The sequence below is a fragment of the Diceros bicornis genome, chromosome 7, assembly GCF_020826845.1.
Source record: "Diceros bicornis minor isolate mBicDic1 chromosome 7, mDicBic1.mat.cur, whole genome shotgun sequence".
In the NCBI taxonomy this organism is placed as follows: domain Eukaryota; kingdom Metazoa; phylum Chordata; class Mammalia; order Perissodactyla; family Rhinocerotidae; genus Diceros; species Diceros bicornis.
The window spans coordinates 56,592,493-56,618,868 of NC_080746.1; the positions used below are offsets into that span (position 1 = coordinate 56,592,493).

A 26,376-nucleotide genomic window follows, 5' to 3' on the forward strand; every position below is an offset into this window, starting at 1 on the left:
AATAAAACTGAACAGGGGACGTGCAAGAAAAATGAAGAGATTTTTTTTAAACTTAAGTATAGCATATGTGTTGGACCGCTCTGGTGGTTAAGAATAGATGAAGGAAAACTAGTGTTTATTGAGTGATCATATGCCAGACATGGTACTAGATGCTTTCATGTGAAAAGTCTCTTTTAACCTTCCCAAGGATTGTTTGAGGCAGTTATTCCCATTTTTTAACCTATACACAAACAGGCTCACTGAAATGGAGAGAGTATTTGAATCCAAAAAGATTTTGAACTCCTCTGCCCTTTGGCATCTGATCCCACCCTTCTTAACCTTTATATTTGTTGTAGTCGGATTTGGACTCTATTGTTGGTTCTTGGGTGATTAGTTTGACTGCAGTATGTAATTAGGATGAGATGGGTTGGAGTTGTGGAGGGTAGCCTGGAGACTCTTCTAGAAACATGGATATCAAAGTTTTACATTAGGATGCTTATAGAGCCTTCTAAGAAAATTAAAGAAGAGGTAATGAGACGTATTAGCGAGCCCTAGTGGTCTAGTGGTTAAGATTCAGAGCTCTCACTCCAGACTAAGACAGACTAGGTTAAGACGCAGAGCTCTCACTGCCACGGCACAGGTTCGTTTCTCGGTCAGGGAACCCCACCACCCATCTGTCAGTTGTCATACTGTGGTGTCTGCATGTTGCTGTGATGCTTAAGCTATGTCTCTGTTATTTCTGATACCAGCAGGGCCACCCTGGTGGACAGGTTTCAGTGGGGTTTCCAGACTAAGACAGACCAGGAAGAAGGAACTGGCCACCCTGTATACCCAGGCTGACTAGGAGTCAAATCAACTGGTTGGCACTCACAACAAAATGGGACTTATTAACAAATTGATTTCCCTCTTCTTTTTAAAAACACAGAGAATGATAAACAGTTCACATTTTGTTAAATCATAACATTTTGCTAAATTTAAATCAGATCTCCTTTTTAGAGAAATTACAGATTCCGCTTAAATTCCCACATCTACTTCCTGATTCCATTCTCCTCCCTTCTTCCTTTCCCCAAAGGAACCAAGGCATATCTAGGAGTGCTAGGGTTTTGTCTGAATTTCCTGTGTGGTTAAAAAATGGTTTTGTTTTTCACTTAAACAAATAAAGATAACCCTGGAAGTTAAACAGCTCCTTTAAAAAAAAATCACTTAGTCAAAACTATTTTAATGCCTGAAAACACTCACATCAAATTCAACGTATTCCATTTGTTGTATATCCATTTAGTATACAACTTTTGAAAATGGGGATACTATTAACTTACCCCTAAATAGTACACTCTAAGATTTTTTTAAAGCTGTAGTTCCTTAACAAAATGAAAGCAACAAAATAACTCGAATACAGCCTAACATGTTCTCTAGAATACAGCCTAACATGTTCTCTAAGTAGAAATGCCATACTTTACAAAGATAGTAAGTTCCATTTGTGGTTTCTGTAAAATTAGATTCATACTTACATAGAATAAATGACTTAAATGTCCTCTCCGCCAAATGTCAAAGAACTTCTACGTAATTATAAAGAAAAACTTAACAGTAAGAGAGTTGATGTTATACTACAATTCAAGTCATACCAATAATGAATTTATTTTTGTAATTTGCGTGTCTTTCTAAAACTGGTTTATAAAGCCACTGAGAATTCAAGCATCTTTCAAGTATTGTATTTTTAACATTAAATTACATTTTCCAAATGTTTTATAAAGGGAAATGAAAAAACCATCCAATATTGTTTGTCACTAATTCATACTTTATCAGATAAAACACTGTGCATCTGGGTTATCCATGTTTCCTCTACTCCAATATCAGTTTTAGACAGAGCTTTTCTATATACGTACTTTTTTTTTTGTCAGGCTTGTTGAGATATAATTTTACATTTACATAATTGACAGTAAATTTCATTCTTTTAAGTGTTCAATTTAATGAGTTTGACAAGTGTAAACAGTTGCATAACCAACACCACAGTTGAGATACAGAGCATTTCTATCACTGCAGAAAGTTTCCTCATGCCCTTTTGTAGTGAATCCCCTCGCTCCAGCCTCTGGTAACCACTGATCTAATTTATGTCCTATAGTTGTTGATGTTTTTAATTGAGATATAATTCACATAACATAAAATTATAAAATTTACCATTTTAAAGTGTATAATTCAGTGAGTTTTGGTATATTCAAAATGTTATGCAGTCATCACCACTATCTAATTCCAGAACACTTTAATCACCCCAAAAAGAATCCCCATACCCATTAGTAGTAACTCCCTATTCCTCCCTCCCCCCAGCTCCAGACCACCACTAATCTGCTTTCTGTCTCTATGGATTTGCCTATTCTAGACTTTTCATATAATATGTGGCCTTTTGTGTGCCTCTCCTTTCACTTAGCATGTTTTCAAGGGTCATCCATGTTGTAGCATGAATCAATACTTGTTATAGCTTATTAGCCATTTTTAGGTCTTTAGTGAAACGTCTATTTAAATCCTTTGCTCATTTTTTAATTCAGTTGTTCTTTTATCATTGAGTTGTAGTAGTTCATTATTCTGATAGTTTGCCTTACAGAAATCATACAGTATGTAGAATATTTGGGTCTAGCTTCCTTCACAACATAATGCTTGTGATATTTATCCATTTTGTTTTCTGTATTGGTAGTTTATTCCTTTTTATTGCTGAGTAGTATACCATTGTATGGATGTACAAAAATTGGTTTATTCATTCACCAGTTGATAGACACCAGGTTTCAACTATTATGACTAAATCTGCCATTAAAATTCATATATAGGTTATTGTGTAAACATGTTTCATTTCTCTTGGGTAGATACATAGAAGTGGAATTACTATTCAAAATTTAGTGAGAAATTTTAAAATAATTATTGGGTGTTGAATTTTTTGTCAAATGTTTTTTCTGCATCTACTGAAATGGTCATTTTTTTTTTTAATTAAGACTTTATTTCTTTAAAGCAGTTTTAGGTTCACACCAAAACTGAAGGGAAGGTACAGAGATTTCCCATATTCTCCCTGCCCCCATTCATGCATAGCCTCCCCAGTTATCAACACTCCCCACCAGAGTGGTACTGGTACTGAACCTTCATTGACACATATTAATTACCCAAAGTCCATAGTTTACCTTATGGTTTACTGCTAGTGTTGTACATTCTATGGTTTTGGATAAATGTATAATGACATGTATCCACCATTATATTATCATGCAAAATAGTTTCACTGCCTTAAAAATGCTATGTGCTCCACCTATTCATCCTTCTCCCCTCTCCCAACCCCTGGCAACCACTGATCTTTTCGGTCTCCACAGTTTTGCCTTTTCCAGAATGTCGTATAGTTGGAATCATACAGTATGTAGCCTTTTCAGATTGACTTCCCTCATTTAGTAATATGCACTTATGATTCCTCCATGTCTTTTCATGGCTTGATAGCTCATTTCTTTTTAGCGTTAAATAATGTTCTGTTGTCTGGATGTACCATAGCATTTTAAAAAAAATTTTCTGATATGATGAATTATATTGATTTTTGAATGTTGATCCCACTTATATTCCTCAGATAAATACACTTGGTCATGATGTATTATTCTTTTCATATTTTTTTTAGGGATTTTTTTGTGAATCTGTTAGATTTTTGTATTAGGATTATGCTGGCCTTATAATAAAATGAGTTGCAGTGTTCCCTGCTCTATTTTCTGAAAGAGTGTTTGTATGATTGGTATTATTTCTTTAAATATTTGATAGAATTTGCCACCCAAACAATGTGGGCCTGAAGTTTTCTTCATGGAAAGCTTTCTGAGTACAAATAAAATTTCATTAATGGACACAGGACTTTTTGGATTTTGTTTCGTTAGTTTCAGTTTTGGAAAATTAACTTTTCACAATCTATTTAGAGTTAATATTGTACCACATCTTGTAAATTCTTGCAACGGTGTTGGCCCATCTTTATCATCACTACCTTTATCCTTTCTCATTTGTATTGCTTTTACAAAACAGTGTTATAATGTTTGCTGTAATCGCTCCTATGCATTTTAAAGGCATTAAGAAGAAAAAAGTCTTTTTGTATTTACCCAGATATCTACCATGTCCAGTTCTCTTCTTTCTTTCCTAAAATTTCGAATTTCGAAATGATATCACTTCCCTTCAACCTGAAGACTTTCCTTTAGCATTTATTGTAACACAGGTCCACTGCCAATGAATTCTTAGTTTTCTTTACACGTATGTTAGATCTCTTGGTATTGTCTTATAAGTCTCTAAGGCTCTATTAAATTTATTTTTAATCTTTTTCTGTCTGTAGTCCAGATTGGACAGTTTCTATTGATCTGTCTTCTAGTTCATGAACTCTTTCCTCTTTCATCTCCATTCTGCTATTAAGACCATTCAGTGACATTTGAATCTCAGATATTATATTTTTCAGTTTTAAAATTTCCTCTTGGATTTTTTTATGGTTTCAATTTCTTTTCTGAGATGTCTCATCTTTTCCTCCACTGAAAGCATATTTTCCTTTAAAGTCACTGATAACAGTTGTGTTAAAATCCTTGTCTGCTAATTCTAACATTTGAGTGAGTATCTTGGAGTTGGTCACCACTGATTATCTTCACTCTTGAGAACGGCTCACATTTTTCTGGTTCTTCATTTGTCTGCTAATTATAGATTGCATCATGGACACTGTGAGTGTTATATTGTGGCGACCCTGGAATCTGTTAATCCTCAGGAGAGTTTGACTTTTTTGTTTGTTTTAGCAGGTAATTAATTTGATTGAATTCAGACTGCAGACTCTGTTTCTTGGGAGGCTACTCAAATCTCACTTTGTTCTTTTATCCTTAGCTGGAATCTGTCCTTACATACCTAGAACAGGAGTCAACCAGAGATTTAGGCAGAGTTGATGCACAGAATGTGGAGTTCTCCCCTCTTTCTCCTTTCTGGACATATACTCCGGTGGCTGTGGTTTGCCCTGAACTCTGTGCTCTGGTTCTTCAGGCCACAAGGACCGTGGGATTTTCATTGGCGTTATAGCACATGGCTTTGACTACTACCTGCCCTTAAATTAAAAGCTGTAAAAATGGGAAACTCACCCTGTGCTAGTCCCTTCTCCCAAGTGTTAACTCCCTTTTAGAATCAAGCCTGCATTTATTCACTCTCTAGTACCTTCAGGTCTTTGTGGATTTGGGTTTTTTGTGTGTGGGTGTGTGCTTTGTCTAGAGTTTATAGTTGTTATCTGTGGGAAGGTCAGATGTGGTTGGAGTTTACTTGGACATACAGGAAACGGTACATGATATTTTTTATGCCGTTTAAAATTATTTCTTTTTCTGTTTACTGGTATAGAAAAATGCAATTGGCCTTTGTATATTGACCTTATATCCAGAAATCCTACTATATTCTCATTAATTAGAATTAATTAGATTCTCATTCTCATTAATTAGAATTAATGAGAATATAGAATTCTAATTCTAATAATTCTAAAAATTATTAACTTTTGGATTTTTTTATGTACTCAGTAATTTCATCTGCAAATTATCTGTTTTGTTTCTTCTTTTTCAATTTTTGAGTCAGGTTATGTGCTTTTAAAATTTTAATAGCTATTGCCGAATTGCCCTCCAGAGAGGATGTACCAATTTAGTCTTCTACCAGCAATGTATAAAAGTGGCTGCTTTCCAAAATTCTTGACTCCACAATGTAGTATCAAATATCTTTGTTTGCCAATGTGAAAATTGAAAACTATATTTTATTTTGGTTTTAATTTCCATTTTTCTTCTAACTCAGGCTGAATATACTTTCATATATTTAAAAGACACCTACATTTTCTTTTTTATGGACTGCCTTCATATCTTTTGCCCATTTTTCTGTCGAGTCATTGATCTTTTCTCTTTTTTATTTAATGTTAGAGAAATAAGCCTTTGGTCAACTTCTATATTACAAATATTTTTTCTCAGTTTGTCTTTTGGATTTGTTTATGTAATTTTTAACATGCAGAACATAATTATAATTTTATTGACAGCATAATATTTGGTAGGTATATCATACTTAACCTTTTCCTGGTTGTTGGACATCTTAAAGTGTTTTTTATTTTTTTTTCAGTTTTATTGAGAAATAATTGACATCACTATATAAATTTAAGGTGTATAGCATGATGGTTTGATTTACATATGTTGTGAAATGATAACCACAATAAATTTAGTTAACATCTGTCATCTCATATAGATACAATAAGGTGTTTCTGATTTTTTAAAAACTATTTTAAATAATGCTGAGAGCATCATTTAGCATATAGCTTTTTTCCTTTTGCATTATTTCTGTAGCATATGTAAAGATGACATGTACATGAGATAGAAATATTTAATTTCTGAGAAATGCAGTGAGACCATAATTGTAGCATGATTTCAAAAGAATGTGAAAATTGGGCCTTACTGAAAAAGAAGAAAACATATTATTGTTTCCTTTGTTGGTAGTTTTTGCGCTGATGGACAAGGTTCTTCTGATTGGTAGCATTTTTACCCTTCTAAAATACATATTAAACATCAGGCCATGAATCTTTGTCTGGTACAAGTTAAATTAAGTATAGAATTATAGAATCTCAGTTGACAGGGACCTAGATATCATCTTGTTTAAGCTCCTACTCAGAATAAAAATATGTCTGTAGTATCTCTAATAGGTAACTTCAGTATCAGAATATCCCTGGTATAGTGGAGTCTTGTCTTTCTTGGGAGTCAGATTCTAAAGTCAATAAATAATGAAAATCTCATAAAGTAAAAAATTAGCCTTGGAAACCCTAAAATTGCCCATGAACTACAGGATACATGATTTCAAGTATCTAACCTAATATAGTAATATATAATATATGATGTATATAGTAATTCACCATATGTGATGGAGCACATGCACAAAATACAATTTTTAGTACTGCTTTGGAAGGTAGGGCTAAGTACATATAGTTGGATATCTGTAAGTTAAGTGTATCTAAAACTGCACTATGTAGTGCAGTGTTGTATAGTAGACAGACTTCTGGTTCTAATAATGACAGATAAGGTAATTTGGACAACTTTCCTGTAACAGCTAGAAAAGATAGACAAAATATAGATTTAAAAATCTGTTTGAAGGTGTTGAAGACTCAGCAAGTTAGTCAAGAATTTCTAGTTCAAGATCTGGAAGAAGATAGAAATTTCAGGTCACAATCCTCAAGACAGAAATTCAGAGAGCTGAGTTTAGCATTTAGCGACACTTTTGCCCTGGGTGCATTTACTGGTCTGGGATAGGCAGGCAAGGGGTTTGGCAGGCTTTTTGTTAGCCTTGCTGGGATAGAGGGACAAATATGGGAATTTAGGTGGGGACCCCAAAAACATTTCCACTTTAGCTTGGGACTCCAGAGGGCTGCCCTGTGAATATGGGTGAACTCTAAAGTAAACAGCTCTGAGTCATTTGGAGCCTGAAAAGGGTTAAAGTGAACCTGGATTACTAGTGTCTTCAGGTGCCTGGGAGAAGCAAAAAAATTCTTCCCTGGAGGGAGGTACCTTCATCCCAGGTTTCAAATTCTTCCTGCTAATAATGTTTCCAACATAATATTCAGTACAGAGTTAAAGATGACCAGAAACACAAGGAAACAAGTCAACATGAACAAGAATCTGAAGAAGCAACAGATAATGAAACTGACCTGCAGGGACTCCTTATACTGCAGTTATCAAATGCAGACTGTAAAATAACTTATGCTTGCCAAGTTCAAGAAGATTAAAGAGAAGATTAAAAATTGGGCAGAGAAATGAAAATGATACAAAATAGACATGGTAGATTTTTAAAAATAGAAATTATGGATCTGAAAAAATGGAATAACCAAAATTAAGAATTCAATTTATGAATTTAATAACATTTCAAACAGAATCGAAGAGAGAATTAGTAAACTAGAAGATAGGCCAGTGGAAAATATTCAGAATCAAGGATGGAACACAACAGGATGGGGAGGAAAATAAAGGAGAAAGTGTAAGACATAAGCTGATACAGTGAGAAGTTCTGACATACATTTAATTGAAATCTCTTAAGGAGAGGAAAGAAAGAATGAGCTAGAAGCAATATTTGAAGAGATAATGACTGTGAAATTTCCTAAACTGATGAATGACATCAATCCACAGATTAAGAGTTTGGGGTTAATTTGTATTCTCTAAACTATTCTCCCTGATCATGTAGGTCACCCTTCCGTATGAGGAAGTAAAGGAATAAAAAGAGTAATCCACCATTGATAAATAACAGTTCGTTTCTTGTTAGTTTTATTTTTCTGTACATATATATGTATCCATTTTATAAATTTGGAATTGTATTGTACATATGGTATATATACTTCCCCCCTTAATGTATCATGAGTGTTTTCCCCTATCATTAAAGTTCTAAAGTGATTTTTAATGTACTATTCTAATGTATTAATATATCATGCTTTTTATTTAACCAGTTTTCTATTGGACATGTAGTTTGCTTATAATTTTTTTATTATAAACATAATATAATATATATCCTCATGACTAAATTTTAACACACATCCATGATTATTTCCTTAGGATAAATTCATAGAACTAGAATTGCTGGATCAAGGGCTATTTAATATTCAAGGTATTTATAACATTGGCAAATTGTCATGAGATATTGTATAGATTTATACTCCCTCTATGGCAGATTATATTTTCAAAGATGGCTGCACCCATATACGTATATTATATATGCATATATATCATATGTATATATCATTTTTTGTATCATATGCATATATATTTTATGTATATCCCATCCGACCCCACATGCTATAACTTTGGCACCCCTCATTTGAAAGGTAGGATCTATGTTCTCTCCTCTGGAACCTGGGTGGACCTTTGTAACTGCCTCAAGACATACAGTACAGTGGAATTGAAGCTTCCTGACTTCCAAGGCCAGGTCATAACAGGTAGTATGGCTTCCACCTGTCTTGCCTGCTCTTAGGATACTTGCCCTTGCAACTCAACATTGTGAGGAAGCCCAGGCCACATGGAGTAACCACTATAGGTTTTCCAGTTGACAGCTCAAGCTAGGCCCCAGCTGTCAGCATCGCTGCCAGATACATGAGTAAATAAGCCTTCAGATGAGTCCAGCCCCCAATCTTCAAGTCTTCCAGCTGAGACCCCAGACACTGTGGGACAGAAACAAGACATCCTGGCTGTGCCCTTTCTGAATTCCTGACCCACAGAAACTATGAGAGAGAGATAATAAATGATTTGTTATTTAAGCCACTAAATTTGGAGCAGTTTGTTACCCCTGCCATAGTAATTAATATACCCCACGTTCCCAGTACTGGGCTTAATAATCTTAAAAACTCTTAAGAAAATTTTTGGGTGAAAAATGATTTCTTGTTTTAATTTTCATTTCCTTGGTTACTAGGAAGAGGCTGTCAGGTAGGGAAGTAATAGTCGGCATGCTGGCTATAGATATTATTTCAAACTTAGTAAGTCTTATACTGAACTCATACTCTCTGCCCTCCAGTTTCTACTCACTTTTCAGTTCAGATATTTCTTCTTCCAGTTAGCTTTCTCTGACGCTGCTCTCCACCCTTCAATCTATTCTGGGTTGGAGACTTATCCTGTGTGCTCCTGTAGCACTCAGAACTTAGTCCTATGCTAATACTTCTCATATTCTATGTGGTAATTGCCCTTTTACTTATCTTGATGCCTCATTAGATTTTTTGTGTGTGTGTGTGAGGAAGATCAGCCCTGAGCTAACATCCATGCCAATCCTCCTCTTTTTGCTGAGGAAGACCAGCCTGAGCTAACATCTATTGCCAATCCTCCTCCTTTTTTTTTTTTTTTTCCTTTTTTCTCCCCAAAGCCCCAGTAGACAGTTGTATCTCGTAGTTGCACATCCTTCTAGTTGCTGTATGTGGGACGCCACCTCAACATGGCCAGACAAGCGGTGTGTCGGTGCACACCCAGGATCCGAACCCGGGCCGCCAGTAGCGGAGCACACACACTTGAACCGCTAAGCCGCAGGGCCGGCCCCTGCCTCATTAGATCTTGAGCTTTGTGAGAGCAGAGACAGTGTCTTCTTGTACCTTTGGTATGTCCTGTGCCTAGCACATAGTATGTACTTAATAAATAGATTTTTTTTATTTTTTTGGTGAGGAAGATTGGCCCTGAGCTAACACCTGTGGCCAGTCCTCCTCTTTTTGCTTGTGGAAGATTGGCCCTGAGCTCACATCTGTGCCCATTTTCCTCTATTTTGTATGGGGGTCACCACCACAGCATGGCTTGATGAGTGGTATAGGTCCGTGCCTAGGATCGGAACCCGCAAACTCCAGGCTGCCAAAGCAGAGTGTGTTGATCTTAACCACTACGCCACTGGGCCGGCCCCTAAACAGGTATTTTTAATTAATTCAACAAACATTTGTTGAGAGCCTACTGAGTGCCAGGCTCTGTTCTTAGTATTGAAGATATAGTAATAATCAAAGTAATATTTTTGAGGATTGCATGAACTGTATATTCGTGATTTAATTTAGCCTCAAAGAAAAACATGAAATTATTTGTCCATAGGGCTTTATCTTAAAAAATATATCCACTTAAATAGGAAATGCATTTCAATTGGGAGTTCTTATGTTTGACTGCATAGCTTACTCTAACATTTTTTTCTCTAATATTTATTTTTCCTAAAAGAACATGGCTATTTTGTCACTATTACTGACTCATAATCATTAAATACATACTAAGCATCTTCTGTGTAGAAGGTACAAGTTAAGTACTGTGAAGGAGACAGAGTATTTAGAAAATGGTCTCTGCTATCAACTGAAGGTACCCCCATTATGAGAGTAATTGATTACTGTTTTTAAGGGAATTCCTACTATCATCTGTAAGCTTTTTTCTAATACTTAGTTTTGAGTGACATTGCCCTTGGAATTATAGGAAAAATATAGAATACCAGGAATATATAGTTATTTCCCTCAAAATGTTTGCAAAATAAGGACTTGGATGAATGTTGGTTTAATATATGAATAGCAAGAAGAATGCTTGGATAGGCAGAAGAAGGAGGAATGATAGGGGATGGAATTCAGTATATAGAAGAAACATTAGATTGGGAGTCAGAAGGGCCCAGCCTTATTTCATACTGGTGCACAGACATCACCTACTGTATTACTTAGAGTACAGTCTAAGCTGCTGAAGCAAAGACTATAAAATATAGTGGCTTAAACAAAGAGAAGATAATTTCTCTCATAACATTCAGAGGTCAGTGGCAGTCCCGGGTTGGTGGGGTGGCTATGGTATCCTCAATATGTGACTTTCACTATTGATCCAAGATGGCTGCCCCACTGTCACATCACTAAGCCATGAGAGGAGAGAAGACTCAGGAGAGTGTACACTTAATCCTTTTCAGGGCACGATCTGAAAGTGGAACATATCGTTTCTATTTTCAGGCCATTGGTCAGAACTTAGTTATCTGGTCACACCTAGCTGTAAGGTAGACTGAGATACAGCCCCTAGCTGGGCTCCCAATTAAAACTCTATGACTAAAGGAGAGAGAGGTATTAGGAGACACCTAGCAATTGGGTGCCATTCCCAATCTGAGGTCCTCAGATTACTGAGTTACTGTCAACTTTTTAAAATACCGTGTGAAACTTATATAGGTCTGTTTATAAGCCAATAAAAATATTGAGTTTTTTTGCTTTTGATTAGAATTAGGAATGTGTATGTGGTAGCACTCAGGCTACATTCAGTTTTTAGCAATTGGCAATTATCCTTGATTTTTAATTTTAAAAAGTTTTTTAAAACAAATTGATGTGTTTTATTGGGTAAAAAAAATTTTCAAAGTATGAAACTCACTGAATAAAAATTTATTTATTTATTTTGTGTGTGTGTGTGTGAGGAAGATCAGCCCTGAGCTAACATCCGTGCCAATCCTCCTCTTTTTGCTGAGGAAGACTGGCCCTGGGCTAACATCTGTGCCCATCTTCCTCCACTTTATATGGGAGGCCACCACAGCATGGCCTGACAAGCAGTGCGTCAGTGTGCGCCTGGGATCTGAACCTGGGCCACCAGCAGCGGAGTGCGCGCACTTAACCACTATGCCACAGGGCCGGCCTGGAGGAAAAATTAAATAGAAAGTGATGAGGAGGTTGAGCTCTTGACTAGATTCTAAAGTGAGTCTTGGGTCTAACAATCAAAATGTTAGAGTTTGAAGGGATCTTTTCTTTTTTTAATGCATATAGAGAAACTAGAAACTAGAATGGGATCTTTTCAGATTAAATTCAAACCCCTAAATTGTACTGATGAGCCTCAGAGAGAAATGACCTGTTTCAAGTGTTCATAGTTTATTCGATAGAAGAAACGAGATAAAGAACTCAAGTCTTCTAAGTCTTAGTTTGTAAAGAAACTAACAACACTGTGGAAAGAGTAAGTCGAACCAGGATACTTCGTAAGCCCTGAAAATACAAACATTGAGAGTGAAGCAATTTCTTTCAATCTGCCACTTTATAAAAAATTTTGAGAGGTATGTGAGTATCCTCTCTGAATACTAACTATATTAAACAGTGCAGATTAACTATGCTCCAGAATTTCAGTGGCTCACAAATGAGAGTTTATTTCTTGGTCACATTCCAGTCCAATGCTGGTCTGTGAGGTAGCAGGTAGAGGGGGAATTTTGCTCCATGAGATCTTTTATTCCATCTGGTTGCTACATACTCCTCTAAATCCTTGGAGCCCTTTCTCTTTAGTGGGTTGATGGGGAAAGAGAGGATTCGGGGGGAGGGGCAGAAAAGGGGTTAATGGGCTAGGCCTAGAAATGGCACACATCTCTTCTACTCAGATCCATTGACCAGAACTCTGTCACATTATCTCATCTACCTCTAAGGGAGGCTGGAAAATATACTCTAGCTGTGTGCCAAGGAAGAAGAGGAGAACATTATTCCTATTTTTTTGCAGGTGAGAATACTAGAGTGGAATTACCTGTTCAAAGTCATAAAGGTAGTGATACATGCTACTAACTGGAGTCCTCTAATTTAGTATATTTAGTCCCTCACATGATCTCTTACTGATAAAACCTGTAGAGCTTGAAAAGATAATCTCAAAAGTCATCACACTCTATCTAAAGTCTAGGAGGAGGTCAAGTAACTTCGTTGAGATTATCTGGCTAACCCATTGCAGGCTCAAGATCAGGGCCAAGCCTTCTAAAATCATAGTTCAGTGGTCTTTCCATTACCCTGCAGTGAGCTGCTGAGCTAGTTGACCAACAGTTGGGTCCTTCATTAGTTGAGAAAAGTATGATGTGTCAGAATATCTAGAGAAAAACAGCAAACGTTTGGACTACCTTATATGAGAAATATTTTTTATTTAAAACTTAATATTGAGACAGGCATGACTGTGTCATTGAACAGTAAAATTCAGCTCAATATAAGTGCTGTTAGAAAAAAATCCATAAGTTAAAAGACTATGTCTACATAATCCTAAAGTTTAAAATAAAATAATTAACATTTTTAGCTTTCACACTAATCTTGGCATATTCAGTATTACACTTAAATGACAACAATATATTATATTTGAAAGCTTATTTTCTACTTTGCTGGATATGATTTTCATATTCATTAAGTGATTTTTCTTCAAATTTTATTAAGCAGTTATTAAGCAAATCTCATTTTATGTGACAAGTATAGTCATTCAAGTTTTTTATCTAAGCCAATTTAATTTATGCTAATTTCTACTATTCTGTTATTTATGCTAATTTTTAAAGAAGTAGAAATTAAATTTAGAATTACACAAAGGTCCTTTAAATGGGAAAAAATTATTGGTTTAGCAAGAGTATATTTTGGACTTAAGGAAGCATGTGGTTTGGAAAACATGTTCTGCTTCAGGACTCTAGACTTGGATCTTCAAGCTGGCTGACCCTCAGAAGTAAATGTCAGTTGCATTCACCCTTCAGACTTTCAGATTGCGGTTTCCTATTTTAACTTCTGTTTAGAAATAAACTTAAATTTTTTTTTCTCTGTAATTATATAAAACTGGAATTTATTATTTAGATACCAGTCTCTGTCAGTAACAGTTTAAAATGTCATTTATAGTTTTGCAATTTTAGATATATTTGAGTTACTAAAAAGTCAATTTTGTATATTGGCTCCTCTTTAGATGTATAACAATATTAGGATTTGGGATTGTTAATGTATATCATGTTCTTTTAGATCTGTTCTAATCTTTTAAACAATGCAATTCATAGTTTAGATTGTTTGTAAGCTGTTAGGTTTAGTACTAGAATATTAATAGAGTAGATTCAAGTTGTGTAAGAATTATAAGAATATTAGGTTTATGAAAGAAGTAGGAAAGAAGATTTTCAAGGAATTCCTCTTTGACAAACTTGATTTGTTTTATATAATGATGATTAATTACTTTTTTGTGTACTTTTATACACATTTATATTTATTATACATAAATAATACAGAAACCCCCTAATTATCAACAGAATAGGTTTAGAAAAGCTTGATGAGTCCGAAATGATCCTTCATAAGTGAATGCTAATACTTCCATTTGGTTGATTTTGGTCTGGTGTATAGCTTTCTTCACACCTATGAAAGTTTATAAGAAGTTAAGTTTATTAGAAGAGGCTCTTCTATGTATTTGAAGTGGGTTGTTTTTGGGGTTTTTTTTTTTTTTTTTGGTAAATCAATTCTTTCATGTTTTCTTTGAATTTGGGCCTTATGGACCTACAGTATGGAAAAAATAAAACTCCACAGAGTAATATGTAAGAAGACACTTTCTTCTCTTCATTTTAGCCATATAAAGTTGCAGCAATCCATAGGATTAAAATCTAAAGGAAAATTTTTGGTATACAGGTAAAATTTGAAAATAATGCATGGCTTTAATTCTGTATTCTTTAGCTTACTGATTTCATACTAAACAATCAGCTTTATTCCTGATGAAGTATAGAAAATGCTAGTAGTCACTAAAATCTCTTTGGATTTTCTGCAGGATTACTTTTTTGGGGTACTAAAATTATTAGGATTCTAAAATATGCTAGTCAAGAGCAAATTTGGTTCCATATTGAATGCACTTACTTTCTCAATACTTAATTTTCATTTTATATAGTAGATCAAATATTTCCAAAATGTAAATCAGGTAACTTTCCTACTGACTTACATTATGAGTTTAGAGGTGATTTTTTTACAGTTGGCATCAGTTGAACAATTTTCTTCTTTTTTTGCTAATTAGGCTTTTCCTACCCTCAAGTTATGAATGAGTTGTAAATGAGAGAGCACATTTAGAAAGCAAACAATACTTTGTATTTGAGAAAGCTCCAATATATATTTTATAGATTCAGATCTTATTAATAGCTTTCTGTGGGTGGGAAAAAGAGAGCACTTTGTGAGGTAAAAAGTATTCGCGTAGACACACAAGTAGTGGTTTTTCTCAGCCATCTTGGATATCTACCTAGTTTTTACCATAGCATAAGTAATACATATATAAAATATCCAAAAAGTGCCAAGGCTGTGCAATAAAAATAAGTCAATTTTCTATCTCAGACCTCGCCCGTGATTGCCAATCAGAGGTAATCACTATTTTTTGTCTCTTATATTTACATGGAGTATTTCTGGAATGGTATGTACACATACCTCTTTTTATACAAATTAAAACACTTTATTTACTCTTCTACTTTCATTTTCATTTAATATCTGAGTTATATGTGGAAATAGTATTTAAAAAATAATTGGTAGGTCTTTAGAACCTTTGTGTATTATAGTTTATAAAAATCAGTTATTTGAAGATTTTAACAATATAATGCAAATGTAATTTCGTCATCTGAATTGAAAATATATGATAATCATAGCTACAGAGATAGCCTTTTGGTTATATTTTTAAATGTTTGTAACATTGATATCTAATTTAATGTCTAGCTATGAAATAATGGAGAAATATGAGTTTAAAGTAGATTTCAAATGTCTGTCACCGTAATTGCTTAGGTCTTTTTACCTTAGCAATTTACTTACGTCTGATGCATCATGATTCTTTATCCATTTTTATTTTTCTTTAATATACAGGCTCTTTCAGAACCAGAAATTAGGTTAGTAGTTGTTGTAATGTTTATAACAGGGAATGGAATTTTTAGGCCCTACTCTAGTAGCTGTGCATTAGGAAGATTACTCAGAAGCCTAATAGCATTCTTGTCTGGTGAATCATATTTATATTTACATACAAAAGGAATATTTTTTTTGCTTTGTAGCTGAAATTAATTTTTATTAGAAACATTATTAACCCCCTACATAATGATTTTGTGTGTAATGAGATGGTATAGACTTTAGAGCCAGACCAACTTGGATTCAAATCCTGTATAGACTCCAGTATTAGCTCAGTGTTACTAGACTCCTTCTCTAAATCTTAATTTCTTCATTGATACAATGGTAGTAATAATACTACCAGTAAGGTGCTACAATGACTGTTCTTGTATGAATAAATCTTTTCGTTCATGTGAAGGTATTGTGGACAGAGGAATCTATGGGCCGAAAGGCTTGTGCAGTTTAAATTTTGATAGCTGCTACAAAATCATTCTAAAAAGACTATCCCAACTTCAGTGCCACTAACAGTGTATGACAGTGCCATGTATCCTCTAAGTACTGAAGTTTCTCAGTCTTTTCAGTTTTTGCTGTTCTTATGCCCATTTGTAAATGTTAACCCTTTCCAAGTCTCTTTGCCCTCTGTGTCAAATCTAGTGGTATCTTAGACATTGGAATAATATGATAGTAGCCTAGATAATCTTATTGCTTAGATTTTTCTCAATAGCTATTCATATTTTTATGTAGACTGTGTATTTGTTAGTCTGTGCCATCTATAAAATGGAGACTCATTGAGTCTGGGTTATAACATCCATACATTATAAGCAGATTGCAATTTCAGTTAACCAGAATTTCCCTGGTTGCTTCTTAGTTTGTAACATGCATTCTCGTTACTGTAATTTCTATTATAACCAGAAAACCTTTTTGTTTAAATTATATATTAGTATGTTTTTATTTCTATACAAGTATAAATATGCTCTAATATTCAGCACCTTTCAGCTGCCTTAGTTTATCATTTTGAATATTCATTATCATTGTATGTATAGGCTATAGATGTAGAAGATCTAAGCAGATATTATGGACTAAATCCATACTAACCTTAAAGAAGTATGGTTCACCTTATTTTCTTAATATTTGACTCTATCTCCTAAGAAGAAGTAATGGGAAATTACATTTAAGTTTTATTCTTATTATAATTTCATTTCTATTTGAAACTTGCTACTTTATTGTGAAACACTATTTTCAGTCATAGACATTCTTGAAATTTATGAAAATAAAGTATGTGCTAATGAAATCCAGAATCCTAAAATATAGATGTTGGCATGTCTTGACTCACAAGCCATGTTTGGACTGAATTTTCCTTCTCATTCTTAACTAAGTCCACATTTAACACCTTAGACCTTTTTAGGGTCAACTTTTACTATAGATAAATTGAATGGTGTTCTGTGACTTTAAAGAGCAGTAAGGCTTATCTGGTCATTTTGAATTTCAGAGGTTTAGGTAGGTAGTTGGTAGACATGTTTTGAAGGCATTTATCCAGTAGCTTCTATATTTCTTTTTAAAACAATATAGACTCTAAATTAATTGACGTCATTTTTGACTAAGAGGTTTATTTTGGGTCCGTAACTTATCAATTTGTTAAAAAAAAAAAATTCTTGAATGTGTTATAAAAAAATACTATGACAATTAGAGATAATGTAAATCATCCTCAATAGGGCCTGGCTCCTTTGGGGACTCAGTAAATGGCAGGTATTGTTTTATTATACATACTAATATTGGTAAGTAGCACTGTGGAATTTATAGTGAATGTAGAGCCTATGATATATGCATAGTACTTATTGGCTCCTCAGAAGGGCTTCCTATGAGGACTTTGCTTATGATCCTGATTAAGTTTTAATGCTTCTTTCTTATAGAATCCCAAGACAAAAGAGCAGATTGAAAATCTGTTACGGAATGGGATGAACAAGGAACTGCGAGATCGTCTTTGTTGCCGAATGACTTTTGGGACTGCGGGTCTTCGTTCTGCAATGGGGGCAGGATTTTGCTATATTAATGATCTTACAATAATACAGTCAACACAGGTAAGTATTATGATAAAAATATTGTGTGTGCACTTTTTATCACGCTATTTTTTTGCTTTATAAATTAGGTAGTGCCTTTCTTAAAAAACAAAAAACCTTAATATCCAGGAAGGTGCTCTCTTGTAAGTAAAAAATGTAGAATAAATTCTGACCTTTGGTCTTGCCCCAGATTTATGTTAGAAGTCATTTATGTATCTTCAAGGTCACAGACTTTCTGATTAAGAGTTATTTTGGTTGCCATTATCAACTTTTTAACAATGTTACTTTGCATTTGAAACCAGGAAATGGATGTTGACATTTCCAATTAATACAAAGAAACAAATTTAGATAGAAAGAAGATGATTACCCATTTTGGCATATGGCCATTGGTAAAGGTTAACCACGGTATTTCGAAAAAATTTAGGTGAAAATATTTCCCTTTAACATGATTTTCCGTATCCATTTGAGAGTTCTTTAAGACCATGTATGATATGATACAATTTGTTTTATTTCTTCTCATTTTTATACAACTTACTCTAGAAACAAATTACTTCTCTTTCCAGTGAAGCATCCTCACTGCTTCAAGGAACTGCACTTTCCTTGAAGGCCAAAATGCATTTAGCCTATACTAAAAATAGTTCTGGACTAGAGAAATGTTCAGTAGACTTAATTCTAACTGATACTGCCAAACAGTAAATCATCTTTAGCCTTGTTCTGAGGGAATTCTCTAAAGCAAAGGGCTAAATGCAGGGGCTGGGGGAGAAGGGATGACAAGATGTCTGAATGAGTAGGATATGTGCCACCTCCCCTGTCCCCCGTCCCCTTTCTGTTCCTCATCCAGAGATGCTTCAGTTCAGTCTTTTATATATCAGCTTTCCTCATAAGCTCTCATTTTAAATGAAGACTCCTTGGCTTTACAAAAAGGGGTGGAGGAGGTGTTTGAAAATCAATTTCTATAGAAGTGCAAATTTTTACAGGATTGAGATTTCATTGTGTGAAGTGGAAAAGCCAGATAGAATCTGATTCTTAAGCCCTAGCCCTTTTCAGAATCTAGATATTAGGGGATAAGATGGATTTGCATACCAGAGAATACTCTGAGGTTTTGTGAGATTTTAGGATAGTATCATCATTAGAAATAAATAAGTTGGTGAAACTAGCCAATTTGGGCTATATTAAGTGTTGTGTGTTTGCACACACAAGCGTGCACACACACACCCAATCATAAGGAGTAGGTTGGGAAGAATAATTATACTTGAAAGAGCCATGGAAGAAGAGTCCAGAAGTCACTGAGGCCTCATTTGGTGCTGCCACATGGTTACTTAGTGTGCCTGCCATATAGTAGGTCTTCAGTAATCAGTATAACTTAGTTTTAGTTGAATGAATGGCCTTGGGCAAGTCATTAAATGGAGCTTCAATCTTCTTCTGTCTCCCTTTTTTTTTTGAAGAGATGTTGAAAGAGACAAAAATAGAAATGGTATCTATATTTCTTTCTTTTCAGGGTTGTTATAAGGATTAAATGTGGCAACATTTGTGAAAGTAGTTTTAAAGGATTATAACAAGATAAAGTGTTATTTTTAGAGATGAAAGTGTTTATTAAAGTTAGCAAATCACTCGTAAGATAGTTAAATGGTTTTAGCTTATCATTGTGATATTTTCAGTATTAAATACTTCTTTTAATTTTTTTTGTCACCCTTGACTCAAGTTTTCCTAGTTTATGAGATTCTCTTTCTGTGGGATTTTAAAACCAAGGAATTACAAATGGGATCAACCATCTTAAGAAATCTTCTAATGAGGGTTTATGTTGCTGATTAAAAATGTTTGTATCATAAATAGGTCAAATCTTTTGGTTAGCTTCAATCTTATGATTTAGCAAGGTCTAAAATGGTCAATATTCTGTTATCTAGAGCCTTAAGGCAAGAGATAATTTCTTTTGACTCTTCCAACAATTTTTTTAGCATACTGACTCTCATGTCTCATGTTTTTTCCCCTAATGTTTTATGTATCATATTAGATTTAATAGTTACTTAATTGGTACATCTTTGGTATTAAATGTGTCTGAAATGCCAGGAAATAAATGTCGTCTCACACTAGAGATTTGAACATTATTGTCTCCACATTGGTAAACATGGGCATAAAGGCAGAAGCCAGTTCCCTAGGAGCCAATAAGCTGCACACTACACGTAAAAGTAATAGATTTTTAGTCATGGAAAATGCAGGTGTTAGTCCGGAACTAATCGTTTGTGTTTATCTGCTTCAGGGGATGTATAAATACCTGGAGAGATGTTTCTCAGACTTCAAGCAGAGAGGCTTTGTCGTTGGGTATGACACCCGGGGTCAAGTAACTAGCAGCTGCAGCAGCCAGAGGTACAGTGTTCATTGTTTCAGAGATTAAGTTGGGTTGGAATAAAATCTTACAATTTTTTTTTTTGGCCCTGTAGTAGGATTTCTGAAACAGGAAACTGTCAAATAGAAATGTGATCGCATGCCAAAGTTTATTTTAGAGCTGAAATAGAAGCATTTCAAAGATAAGCTTGAGCTTGTACAGAAAAGAAGAAAATTTTAAAATATTTAGTTAGTATTTAGAATGACATCATAGCTTATGTTATGATTTTAATATTTTCTCAAAGGCACTGGGTAGGAGAAATTTTGTAGCTTGTATTCTCTCATTATAGTCTGATTTGACTCATTTTAGCATATTTTCACACATAGATAGTCATGATATAGTGACTCTTTTTTGCAGGGAGTAATTATGCATATTGTTTTTATCAAAGTCTCCTGTTTCACTTTCCTGCATTCTTTTTCCCTTTTGCAGGTTTTATTTCATAGTAAAAGAGCCATCAAAAGATGAAAGGAGAAAAAGGAAGAAATTAAAATGTCAATTGTGTTTATTGTTAAGCTCTTTTTCAAAAAATTTTATTTATTTAACATTTTTAAGTTGGAGAATGAAGCTTAAATAACCAATGATTATAGGAATGAGTTGTATTAGGCTACTATATCTACAGAATAATTGTAATATGAAATATTTATTTTGTGGAAGGTTGGTTTTTAAAAAGTATGGTAAGCTAAGGATTAAGCCAAATCTGTCTTTTTTTTAGGCTTGCTAAACTCACTGCTGCAGTCTTACTGGCCAAAGATGTTCCTGTGTACCTTTTTTCAAGATATGTTCCTACACCTTTTGTAGTAAGTGTGTTGTGTTATTAATCATACAGTTTACTGCTCTTGAAAAGATTTCTTAAATCGACCGGGGTTCAAATCTTTGTCATGCAGTAGTTCTCTATTAAGTGATATGAAGGACCAAAGGAAAACAAATTTTGCTCTGAGTTTATTTTCATTCAACAAGCATGTGTTGAACCACTGAGAGTTTGACCAAGTTGGCAAGTCCACAGTCATGGTGGGATATTTTGACCCTCTTCTTTCAGAAACTGATTTATCAGGCAGGCAAAAATGATTAAGGATGGATTTGAACATGCTATTAGCATGCTTGATCTGGTGTGTGTGTCTGTGTGTGTGTGTGTGTGTGTAAAAGCCCTGTACTCAGTGATGGTAGGCTATTCGTTCTTATCAAACAGGGTCACAAAGGAAATCTCAACAAAAACCGGAGAATTGCTTATCAAACCGTAGCCCTGGACTCCAGCGCAGTAAGATTTGAAATAAAGAAACCCACGAAACCCCATATGTTTGGCATTTTAAAAACACACTTATAAAATAATTTGTGGATTAAGGAAGATACCATAATGAAGATTAGAAACTACAGGCAGTCCTTGCTTTGCATGGTAGTGCAGGACTGTGAAGGTAACTGTGTAAGCTAAAACCATGCAAACTGATCTTAATAATCAGTGGGAAAAATTACGATTGTCTGGGACCTTTAAAATTTTTTCTCAGAACAGTCAAAACACCCTTACTCTTGGTGAAAAATGTATAGGGAAAAGAAAAAAATAGTAAAACTAATATTTAGTTAGTACACTGTAATTTAAAACATTAGAGGGGCTGACCAGGTGATGCAAGCGGGTAAGTGTGCGCATTCCGCTGCGGCGGCCCGGGGTTCGCCAGTTCGGATCCCAGGCACGCACCAACCCACCACTTGGCAAGCCATGCTGTGGCGGTGTCCCATATAAAGTGGAGGAAGATGAGCACAGATGTTAGACCAGGGCCAGTCTTCCTCAGCAAAAAAAAAAAAAAAGAGAGAGAGAGAGGAGGATTGGCAGATGTTAGCTCAGGGCTGATCTCCCCCCCCCCCAAAAAAAAATACATTAGAAACGTTGAGAACTAACATGTTTATTTCTTTGTAAAAAAATTTATCAAGAGTATGATCAGTGCTTTTTTCTTGTCATATAACTTAGCAATATGAGTGAGCATCTTTTCTATGCCTTGGTGAATTGTCACACTTCATTCTAAGTTTGGATCAGCTTCTCACATTTTATCCTTTGTGCTTTCAATGTTGTGAAATATCTCTGAGAATTCCTTCTTTTGCCAGTATCACTTCCTCTGGGACATCTTCATCCTTTTCATCACAACCACATCCCTCATTTATATCCATGCATTTGCCCTCACTAAGCTCACCAGATTGCATATCTAGAGTCTCTTGAAGGACAGCAATGTCAACATTCTCAGCTATTTTTTCTATAACTCCATTTATGTTCGATTCAAATTTCACTTCCACCATTATCACTTTTTGTTTCTTTGCTGCACTTTCATCTTTGTTGGCCAGTTCTTTCTTTCAATTATCCATTTTTGCAAACTGTCATGTGGGTTTATCACTGGGAGAGAAGGAGGCAAGACAACTTTCTGCTTTGCTGTCCGTTTGAGAGCTGAATGACGGATGCACAGAGACCAGTCACTGACAGACTTTAACAGAGTGACATGATTGGTCACTGATCATGATGGGTCTCTTATGTACATAGTTATTTTGGACTAAAGAGCTAGCAGCCAAGTTTGTACTTGACGCAGTTAATCGTAGTTAATACAGCATGGTAACTGAAATTTGAACATGTTAGAAAACTGGTATTATTTAACTAAATATGGTATCGGAAATTCATGTATATTGGAACTGAGCAAAGCAAGGACTGCCTGTATTTAAAACTGAACAACAATTAAAACAATAAATAGCAAAAATTATGGGATATAACTTAGAGCCTTACTTAAAGGGAAATTTATAGTCTTAATGAATATATTAGGAAAAAAAAGATTAAAAAATAATGACCTAAGCCTTTAACTTAGTATGTTAGAACTAAAACAGACTAAATCCAAAAAAAGTAAAAGGAATGAAATAATAAAAATATGAGGAAAAATTAATTAAATAGAAAAGAAAAGAGAGTATCAACAAAAGCAAAAGTTGGCTCTCTGAAGAGACTAATAAAATAGGCAAACCTTTGGAAAGCGTGCTCAAGAATAAAAGAGAAGACAAAGAAATTAGAAGTGTGCATAATAAATACAGTAGGGATTAAGAAAACCACAATATTCTGAACAACATAATACAAATAAATGTGAAAGCTTAGATGAATTGGTCAGTTTCCTAGAATAATTAATACATCAAAATTGATAAAAAATAGAAAACCTGAATAAACCTATAACCACTGAAGAAATTGAACTGATATTTTTTAAACAATCTTCTCAAATTAAAATGCCAGATCCAGATGAGTTTATAGGTAAACTTTACCAAATGTTTGAAAAATAGATAATGTCTATAAACTATTACTAGTGATTTATTGAAAATATACTGAGTGGTGCAAAGAATTGAAGGAATTGCTAGACAATTAGCTCTAATGAATGACAGAAACCAGAGAGGGTTCAGAAATTTAGGACATTTCTGTGGAATTCTGCCACTAGGTTGCCAGTTCCAACTACCATCAATCCCTGTGTGTTGACCTTCCTCTCTTATTACAGGTAGGTTTGCTCTAGCTGGTAGGGAAGTCCCAGATTCACACTCTTTATCACCATAATTTCGAGTCAAAAAAGCAATCTTCTTTGACTACCTGCAGCAGAAACATCTTGGAGAAGGACTCTGACCAGGCTTGGATTATGAGCCTGTCTCTGAATTAAATCATCAAGGAAAGAGGTTACTCTGGTCAGACCTGGGTCATGCGTCTACCCCCTCAATGGCCAGGAGGAGAGGAATTGGATGTGATGGTAGAAGGAGTAGGAGGAACATCCTAGGCAGACAAATAATTACTACAGAGAAAAAGGGAAATCCAACCTGGGGATTAACTTTGGGAGAGAAGATGGTGAATTGACCTTTATATGATAATAGAGGCCACAGAGTATATATAGAGATCTTCAAATGGAAAGCAAGAGACCGATGTTCTACCCTTGAATTTTCTCCTTTATGATTGTATAATGTTGCATAAACCTCGGTGTAAAATGTGATGGATTAGATAATTTCTAAATTTACTTCCAGCTCTAACATTTTATAATTATATTCACCACTCATATCTCCAGTCTGGTGGAGTGTCTGGCATATAGTAGGTGTTCATTAAATATTTGTTAAATGAACAAAATAATCAGAAATGTTTATAGGACTAAGTTATATGAGAATGGGGGGCAGGGAGCCATTCAGTCTAACAGTTAGGTGGTTCTTGGTGACCTTTTAGAAATGGGCCCCAGCCAGTGAATCTGGAGTTGATAGTTGAGGTTTTAGGCTATTTATATCTTAATGTCTTTTCTTGTGTTTAATCAAAAATTTTCTCATGTCAAAAGTATGGGTAGCTAGGAAGCAAAATGGAGTTATGGTGTTAATGTTTTTTCAGCCATATGCAGTCCAGGAGCTCAAAGCAGTTGCAGGTGTGATGATTACTGCATCTCACAACCGCAAAGAAGACAATGGATACAAGGTAACTTGGACTCCTGATCTTTGCATATTTCATAGTTCTTACTTTATTTGAATAATATGTGCTGAGTATAATTTTCCACACCGGGGAGCAGGGCTAGACACTGGGGACAGGAAGGTAAAAACACTGAGGCCAGCCCTCAAAGAATGTGTATCCCTAATGGCCTTATTACTTCTCAACATGTACTATCACAAAAGTCTCTGCATTGGTCTTTTTTTTTTTTTTAAAGATTTTATTTATTTATTTTTCCCCCCAAAGCCCCAGTAGATAGTTGTGTGTCATAGCTGCACATCCTTCTAGTTGCTGTATGTGGGACGCGGCCTCAGCATGGCCAGAGAAGCAGCTTGTGGGTGCGAGCCCGGGATCCGAACCCGGGTCGCCAGCAGTGGAGCACGCTCACTTAACCACTAAGCCACGGGGCCGGCCCTGCATTGGTCTTTTTACTTATGATATCTTACTGCCCTTGATTTTCCCATCCTATCCCAAATCCATCCTCTCTACCATTTCAGAAATAGAGTCGTATTGTACCAAGAACTTGAAGAATGAGTAGGGGTTTGCAGGAAGAGAGCCAGAGGAATACTACCTTGACCTCACTCTCCTCTCCCTCCAACCGTCTACAGGGGCTCCCCACTGGCCACAGGATCCATTTGATGTGTCAGCCTGTGTGGCAGAAAGCAGGGTGGAAAAGAGTGAAGAATGGCTCTGGAGGGGCAAACAGAAGCTACATAGCACAGTATTGAGCCAATGTTTAGGGCTCCTGGGTGATGAGTCCATGATCTTTTTTTTTTTTTTTAATTTTATTTATTTATTTTTTTCCCCCAAAGCCCCAGTAGATAGTTGTATGTCATAGATGCACATCCTTTTAGTTGCTGTACGTGGGACGCGGCCTCAGCATGGCCGGAGAAGCGGTGTGTCGGTGCGCGCCCGGGATCCGAACCCGGGCCGCCAGCAGTGGAGCACGCGCACTTAACCGCTAAGCCACGGGGCCTGCCCGAGTCCATGATCTTATATTTTGTTTTTTGTCTTGTGCGGGAGGTCTCCAGGTACACTGAGCTCTGTTTTACCAGGAAAAAGAAGATTTAATACTAATCTAAGATTTTGGCCCTGGCCAGCTAAGTGGATAGTGTTACCATTCACAGAGGCAGGGAAGAAGCATGATTAGTTCGGTCTGGGACATTTTAAGTTAGAGAGGTTTGTGAGTCAACCAGGTAGCAATGTCCTGTAGGCAGTTGGATATATAGATCTATTGCTCAGGGGAGAAATCTGGGCTGAAGTTATAGATTTTGGGGTCACCATACATATTAAAGCATATAAGAGTATTTGAAAGTCCTTTATTTGGATGAGCAGCCCAGAGACAGTGTATAGTAGAAAACAAGGTCCAAAGGGGATTAACTTTAAGGGAAGGGAGAAAGAAGTGCTAACTCTCCTAACTCTAGTTAGGAGAAAGACCAGAAGA

The 26,376-nt window shown here is 35.4% G+C and overlaps 1 protein-coding gene across 1 annotated transcript in view; it reads left to right on the forward strand.

Moving 5' to 3' along the window:
• The window catches only part of PGM2L1 (phosphoglucomutase 2 like 1), a 58,529-nt gene that overhangs the window by 12,388 nt on the left and 19,765 nt on the right, over nt 1–26,376 (forward strand). The window contains exons 2-5 of the mRNA XM_058545612.1: nt 17,950–18,117; nt 20,354–20,460; nt 21,192–21,276; nt 24,840–24,923. Coding sequence (XP_058401595.1) covers nt 17,950–18,117; nt 20,354–20,460; nt 21,192–21,276; nt 24,840–24,923 — 444 coding nt within the window. The remainder of the gene's footprint in view (nt 1–17,949; nt 18,118–20,353; nt 20,461–21,191; nt 21,277–24,839; nt 24,924–26,376) is intronic.